The sequence below is a fragment of the Pygoscelis adeliae genome, unplaced genomic scaffold, assembly GCF_000699105.1.
Source record: "Pygoscelis adeliae isolate BGI_AS28 unplaced genomic scaffold, ASM69910v1 Scaffold79, whole genome shotgun sequence".
Classification (NCBI taxonomy): domain Eukaryota; kingdom Metazoa; phylum Chordata; class Aves; order Sphenisciformes; family Spheniscidae; genus Pygoscelis; species Pygoscelis adeliae.
The window spans coordinates 5153088-5160990 of record NW_008825532.1 but is presented as its reverse complement, the minus strand read 5'-3'; the positions used below and the strand labels follow the sequence as shown (position 1 = coordinate 5160990).

At 39.6% G+C, this 7903-nt stretch overlaps 1 protein-coding gene across 1 annotated transcript; it reads right to left on the bottom strand.

Moving 5' to 3' along the window:
• On the bottom strand, positions 1-4470 carry BRS3 (bombesin-like receptor 3). The gene is made up of 3 exons (XM_009331715.1): positions 4040-4470; positions 974-1325; positions 1-408 (listed from the first exon to the last, which is right to left on the bottom strand). The coding sequence occupies exons 1-3, from the start codon at positions 4468-4470 to the stop codon at positions 1-3; spliced, it is 1191 nt and encodes a 396-aa protein (XP_009329990.1).
• Positions 4471-7903: the final 3433 nt, after the last annotated feature.

Genomic DNA, 7903 nt, shown 5'->3' with positions numbered 1-7903 from the left:
CTAAACGCTTTCCTCTTCTTTTGTGATACTATAATCTGTGAGCAGTGTAACACTGATTTCTGAGCCATGCGTGCTGCCTGTGACTGACAGGGCTCTGGTAGGTGTATTACTGTGGGTAGCACTGGGAGGCTTCGTACGAAATTTTGCCTTGCAGCACGAGACTTGCTTTTTAAAATGTTGCCGGAAACTTTTACTCAGCCAATAAAGAGCAAAAGGATTGACGCAGGAATTGCTGAAGGCCAAGGCACGGGAAAAAATAGTAGCTATCAGATGAAAGGTGGAAGCATCTACAGAAGCATGGTATGTGAAAGAGCGGTATAGGTAGAGGATGTGGTTAGGCAGCCAGCAAAAGGCAAACAAAGCAACAAGCACCAGCACTGTTTTGGCAACTCTCTTGCGGGATTCAATCTACGAGAAAATAATGCATATCTGGTATTAATAGCAATGAGGAACACATGTTTATGTAGTTGGTGCTGATTTTCAAAGGGGTCTAAAAGTCTAAACGCATTAGTGACCAAAAAAGCAAAATGGAAAAAAAACCCCAAGAAATCAACAGAAAAATAAATCTATTTCATGATTTTTTTAACAAAGTAATTCCAGTGCAGAGCACATTCCCTTTCCATTACAAATCATGTGGCAATCTCATCTAGACTAGGATTTAAAAGTACAGTAGTTAATGTGTCAACTCACGTGGATGAGGTCTCAGTGTTTCAATTCAACGTTTTAACTCCTGAGTTTAATAGGGTCAAACAAACCCCATCCCTCTTTCGGAAAGCATGCACACTCACAATTAAGTTAACGAGTCGTGAGCATGTGCTTAAGTGCGTAGCTGAATTTGGTTTGCCAATATGGGCTGAGGTTATGGAGCCTTTGACTCTATTATCAGGTAAAGGTTTTGCACTCAAGAATTCAGACTTAATCAGCACGATAGATTTTGGAAAATTGGACACTGTAGTGCTTGATCACAGCTTACCTGCTTACGGGCATGACCGTGTTCTTCTGCTGGCATGTTGGATGTACTTTTATATAAAGTTCTGGCAATAAGAAAATAGTAGACAGAAATGACAGCTAAGGGTACAATATAGAACACTAAGAAGCAAACCAGGGAGTGAGCTTCCTGCAGGATCTTCTCAGATACAGGATAGGGGGCACATGCCTCAAAAGTTACATTTTTCTCAGGGTTGCTGAAAGAATACAAATCTGAAAAAACAGCCTCTGGGATAGCAAATATCATGGAGATGATCCAAACACAGCCAGCTTTACAGCAGGTCTTCAGGAGCGCATCCGAAGTCTGCAGTTCCAAGGGCTTAACGATGGCTCTGTACCTAAAACCAACCAACATCATTGTCAGACTAAATACAGAAATAATGCAAGCACTGGCAATGCAGACTTCCTGAGGATAAAGCCGTCTCTGTTCTCGCTAAACTAAGGGTGGTAGAATCATCTTGGAAATGAAAACGGATACCAGCTTTTTGTAATTAAGATGGAAATGTAAAAGTTAATTTTAAGCATGTATTTTATTGAATTGGCTGGCAGGACTTGTCATTAAAGCCTTCCTAAGTAAAGATGACTTCTACTGTTTGGATTAGGATCAGTGAGGGCAATCATCTCTCCTATTTTTATGGCGCTGCCTAGAAAGGTAAATGAGGGAATTAGTATGCAAAACTGATAATGGTATGAAACAGGTTAACTATTTTATAACTACATGAAACCAAGCTTGTACACCCCTCCTTTCTTCCATGTTCTTAAGATCCCAGCTGAGTGCAGTGATCTGACTCAAAATAATGCTCCAGTACTCATTCATATTTACAAACCAGGAGCTAACACTGCTGTTGATTCATGGCTGGGATTCTGCAGCATGTGGACTGAGTCAGACATACGAGAAAAATCTGGGTAAATCTATAGATGCGTGAAAATCTGTGTGGAAACAGGACATGGAAAAAAGACCAACTGTCACGAAGGTGGATGAAGCACAGGAAACAATATACCCTGCTCCCAAAGTATCAGGGACTCTTGATGATGCAGAAAGAAGAGACCCCTCCAGGGGGGCACAAGACTGGCATGAAAGGAAAGGCAGTGAAAAAGGATCCAGAGGATAAGACAGCTTAGTTATACCATTTTGCACAACCTGAGATCTGGTCTTTTTTTCCTCTAGGCAAATTTAAATAGAAAACTGCAAGCTGGACTGCTATTTATCAAACAAATACCATTTTTATTGACTTCGAGCTCTTCTAGCATACTGGAACATGATAGTCTGGCATTGCGCACATGACTGATGTTCTGAGCTTTGTCAGTAAGTTTACCATATAGTTACTGTGTGAAAATGTAGCATGGAGTATTTACCTAACAGCTACCATGAGGAATTAAATACAGAAGCAAGTGTCTAAATCATAGAATCATAGAACAGTTGGGGTTGGAAGGGACCTTTAAAGGTCAGCTAGTCCATGTTGGATTCTGAATTGACGTCATACAGGACCAAGACCTTGGAGCTGTGATAGATAGTTCAGTGAAAACATCAGCTTAATATTCAGCAGTAGTAAAAAAACCACACCAAATCCTAAAAAAACAACAAAAAAGCAAAATGTTAGGAATTATTAGGAAAACAATGGAGAGCAAAAGAGTGCAATTATCTGTACTTCTGGTTCATGCAACTCTTGAACACCATGTGCTGCTCTGCACATCCTAACTAAAAAAAAAAAGCATACTAAGCATGGAATATAACATGAATAGCCTGGAGAGATGGATAGGAATCACTGTCTTTTCTGGCACAAGAGCCAGGGCCATCAAATGAAGCCACGCGCAAAGCAAAAAAAAAGGAGTTGTTTATGGAACAGGCAGTAAAAGTCATTGCTAAACAAGTTCAAGAGGCTGAACAAGGATCTAGAAGAGAAATCCATTGAGGTTATTAAATAGACAGAAGCCACATCTGCTCAGGAGGTCATCTGAAGGCTTAGGGTATAAGTGTAGTGTTGGATAGTGGTCTTTATTCTTCCTATGTGTCTTTTCTTGTCCTTATACTACCACTGCTGGAGGCTGTTATTGGCCTACGTGGACCCTTGATCTGACCCACTGTGGCCATTCCTGTGTTGGCTGATTTTTTCTGGAGTACAGTAACAGTAGCGTTGCTTAAATTCTGGACGCATGAACTACTTGCTATTACATACAATCCACAATTGCTGGCATACAAGATGAAAATCTTTTTCTCTCTTAATACTAAAACTCATTTTGGGTTTTTCTGCTCCTTGACATGCTCATGCTGATTGAACTGAAATCTCATCTTGGTTTTGTTCATTCGGGAAAGAGGTGCCTGGAAAACTGATTGTTCAGCAACTCCTGACAGCAGTCAGATGGGAGCACTGGTCCCTGCTGACAGTGCTGTCGTCATAACCTGAGTTTAATTGCAGGACCTCTGGGCTAAAGTAATTCTGGAAAAGATAGAACTCCTCTAAGAGGAAATATTCAAATTGTGTCATGTCACACTAAGCACTTACCAAGCTGAAAATTACTATAGTATTGCAGTAGCCATCAAATCATGAGTCAGTCATTTGTCCCCCAGTCTGTTCTGTGTTTTCTTTTGGCTTTTTACCCCACATGTCAATCTTTTACGTTCTAGGACTTTAGAGCCTCACTGAGTGCCTAGGACAAAGGATTTCCACTCAGTCATTTTCACAGTTTTCTTTTTCATCTTCCCTGACTACTTTAGTGCACCACTAGATAGCACCAATATACTGTCTTTTCCCTGCCTTAAGCAATTTCCCTTTTCTGGGCAACTGATAAAAAAACCCTGTACTGTACATCAAGCGAATAAAAGGTCAAAAGACTTAAAGAGTCTTTCTCACTTCACCCCATTAAACAGAACTACTCCAATTTTTCTAACACACATTTTAAAATTAGATGGGAGAGTGGTTGGTTGGGCTTTTTTTTTAGTCTATTACAATGTGCCATTTAATATTGTGCAAAATGATCATTTCTGCTCTTTTATTCATTTCTAACTTCACACCTGCGGTATCTCCTGGCAAATCAGTCGCATCAGACCCACCTGTCAGCACTGAGAACAGTCAGGGTAAACACTGATACTCCAACTGAGGTTAACTGGATAAAAGACAGCAGCTTGCACCCGATTCTTCCGAAGAGCCAGGTATCCACAATGTAACGTGTTGCATCTACAGGCACGCAAGTTAATAAAAGCAGTAGGTCTCCAAATGCCAGGCTGGTGATGAAGATGTTTGGAACCGTCTGCATTGATTTAATCTTGAAAAAGACTTTGATGAGTATAGCATTTCCAAGGAGACCCACTGAAATGATCACAGCATATGTAACGTAAATTGTGCACAGTATTTCTAATCCTGGAAAGGAGTCTTCGGTCCATTTTTCGTTTGTGGTTTCATTATCAACGATTGATTTCAGTTCTGTACCATTTGTAGATGCGCACAAAGTCTGATTAGCTGAATGCAAGTATACTTGAGACATTTCTTTAACTGTTTCTTCTCCCCAGGCTGAACTTAAATTGATCAAAAAATGGTTTAATATTTAGCTTGCAGCATATCAGCAAGGTCAATAGAAAGGTACAGATGTGTCTCTGAAATTAAGATTCCCGTTGCACATTAACTACTTTCATCCCCTTCTGGGTCTCAAAACATGCCTAGGAGAAATGCACACAGATCTTCTTCTGAACTGTGTAGGAGGTGGAGAATTTTTTTATTGGCTTTTCAGCTAGTGGAGCAGAGAGGGAGGAGGAAAAAAGAGAAAAGGGGTTTCTTTAAAGATATTAGCTGAAATGGTGGTTTTTTTCTGGGAGGTATCTACCAAGTAAATATTGTGTTGTAATTCCTGTAGCATTAGGGTTTGCATATTACCTAGCAAATGTTTGTTAATATTTTTTCAAAATATTCTAAAAAGGAAATAAAATGAAAACCTGAAACAGTTTTCTCAACAGTACAGATAAGCATAGAATACACTAATTTAACACAAAACTCTACAGTATGCCTTAATGGCAGATAAAATATCTCAGAATATAGATAGTATTTGCTGAAAAAGCCATAGAGACAGCCTGTGCTTGTCTATGCTCTGATTAGTCTTTCTATCACAGAAATGCAGCGATCTTCCAAAAGGCAATATAAAATCGAAATTTATGGCCATAATCCTGCTAACACTTATATTAAAGCTTGGGTTTGTCCCTTGAAACAGTCCCATTGCCATCAAAACCACAACTTATGCTGAAGTTTGAACAGGCTTATAGATTGTTGCTGTACGGAAGCCCATTATCTTGCAATAAACCATGTATTTATTGGCTTTGGATGGTACAACTGATAATTCAGATCTTCTGGGAGAAAAGTAACTTTTCATTATGCTATCTCAATCAAACATGTCAGAACTATGAGTTTTCTTATCTTTAGATTAGTCAAGAGACAAATCTTTAACTTTGCTCTGTGATGAACTCCTGAATAATTTTAATGTAAACTAAGGTACAAGGCATGTGACCTATTGAGTTAAATCTCCTGAAATTAAGAAAGCCACGATCTAATTTCTAATTGAAATCTTGGCTAATTAATTCCACTAATTAAATAGTGGAAGTGGAAAAGATATCAAAGGACTGAGCTTTATGCCCTGAAAATGAAGATCAGTAGCTGGAGTATTTTTTCCTCCAGATTGTTCTTCAGCTGTGACGTTCGAGTGGAGAATGTACCCTGCTCAAATCACAAAAGCAGTCTTATAGCCAAGTCCCTTTATCTTTAGCTGCACACACACAGACACACAAAATCAAGGTTGTTTCATTTACTCAAAAAAACTCCTCTAAGTACTGCACATGAAAAGTCTAATTGTCCCTCTCCCAATCCCAATCCTTGCAAACACAACTATGCCATAGGTATCAGGTGGTGATAGACCAGATGGTAGATGGTAGATCAGATGGAAGACCAGTGCTGTGGCCAGGTGGAAGAAGGAGTCACTGATACAAAAAGGATGCATGGGTTAAAAATTCCAATTACGTTTTTTGAAAGTGCTTTTAGAAGAGCTCTTGTCACGATCAACCATAATATCTCTTTTTATGCAGGCACAGTATGTAGGTTGCTCACAGATTTAGGTGCCTTTGAGGATGCCCGATTATGTTGTCCACCCACACTGGCGTTGTACTGTGCATTATAGTTAATATAGAGTTCGGCAACCGTAGCAGATTGTGACAGCTTAATGTCAGATAGTTACATAAAATGTTTAGATTTCCTGTACAGGAGAGGTAAGGTATCACCAAACATCGGGAACTAATTGCTCTCCACCGAGTGCTGAATACTCAAGGGTGGCATCTGAATGAAACGTCAGGTGTTCAGCTGAAACTGGAATTTAGCTGAAAGAAACTTGTTACTTGCCTTGAATCGCACTAGAGGTTGGTTGATGCCCCGAAGTTCAGCTAGCAGCATAGATCCCAACCTCTTACAGTCCCAGGGCTTTCAGAGCCATCCGAGAGATTAGGGCTGACTGTGAAATCTGAGGCTCGGTTTATTCTGTCACTCAATCATTTTGTATGGCAGGGTAGAGGACCTGAACTGATATCCCTCTGTGTAAGAGATAATCCAGAGGACTGGAGACTTCTGAGCCATGAGATGCTCCCAGCAGTTGGTTTGGGGGATGATTCAGGTATGAAGGGAAAGGTGACAGACCTCCCAACCCATACTTAAACCTCTTGAGGACACCAACATGTGCCACAGATGAAAGCAACCCTGGAAAGCAGCAAGGGCTTAAAATTCTGTTTACTCCTGGTACTTCATGTGCTGTTTATTCCAAACTGGACCTGTATTCATATATCTGAACCTGAATGCTCAGTCTGATGCTTCACACTTTAGAAGCTCGCATTACCTGGAAACAGACGCATTTTTCCTGCTCTCTCTCTGATAGACCACAGTATATTTGTCTAACCCAGCTCACAGCAACATTAAATTCTACTTGGTTTTCTCTTTCTACTGAGAGATTGCATTTTTCCCAGCTTTCTGCCTCCTTGGGGGAATCTGGCAGAAGGAAACTCCTTCATTTCCTACAGTTCTTCCTACTGTCCTTGTATTACTGCAGGTTTCAGCTAGTCGGCCAGGTTCTCTCCTTACAGAGCGGAAGATACTGTCTTGGTTGATCGTTAGGAGACGAAAAATATTATCGTGAAAAAGCACACAAAATAACATTCTCTAGACCCAAGGAAATTCAAGAAGACTGAAGGACAGATAGTAAACATCAAATGCGCAATTTGTTTATGATGGTAGAATTTCAGTGTTTCTGTTCATCAATTTTGTGTGCCCTTCATTGGTGTCATTGGTAGAAACCAGGCAGGAGAAAACACACCACGTTTTTAACACAGATTCTGATAGCTTTCAGTTGTGCAAATCCAGCAGAAAAGGAAGAGAATGGCTTCATTATTCCAAATAGTAAACAACTCTAAGGCATTGTTTTAGAGCTCTGTCTTCTGGTGAAGAGAAAAGCAATTTGGGTAATTCTGGCTATTGTTTAAAATACCAGAAAAGACACAAAACATTCGCAGAAAATGAATCTTCCTTTTGAACTCCATGCTGCAAAAAAAAACCAAATAAAATACTCAAGAGTATATCATTTAGCTGTATTTTTAATGCAAATTTTCTGTTTTAATGCAGTGTGACTGCTGACTTCAGTCATTTCCATGTGCTGTGTAGTGTCACCCACTCAGAAAAATCTCTTTCAGAAGCATTGCTCTGCACCAAGCCAAAATATGGAGAAAACAGCCAAAATCTTAACTCCCATTAAAGAAACTGATTTTCCAAAATTGTAATTATTTTGCGTAGCGCATTTTTATTATTTCAGTATACATTGGTCATGCAAAATTGATATTTATTTATACAAATACACCAAAATCCTTTGTAGCTAGAGTGCTAGGAACACAAAACCGATA

Coding starts and splice junctions, on each gene's coding strand:
- BRS3 (XM_009331715.1), bottom strand. CDS start 4,470: ATGTCTCAAGTATACTTGCATTCAGCTAATCAGACTTTGTGCGCATCT. Junction 1,326..4,039: donor ACTGTTCTCAGTGCTGACAG/GTGGGTCTGATG, acceptor GGTTGGTTTTAG/GTACAGAGCCATCGTTAAGC. Junction 409..973: donor ACGGTCATGCCCGTAAGCAG/GTAAGCTGTGAT, acceptor ATTTTCTCGTAG/ATTGAATCCCGCAAGAGAGT.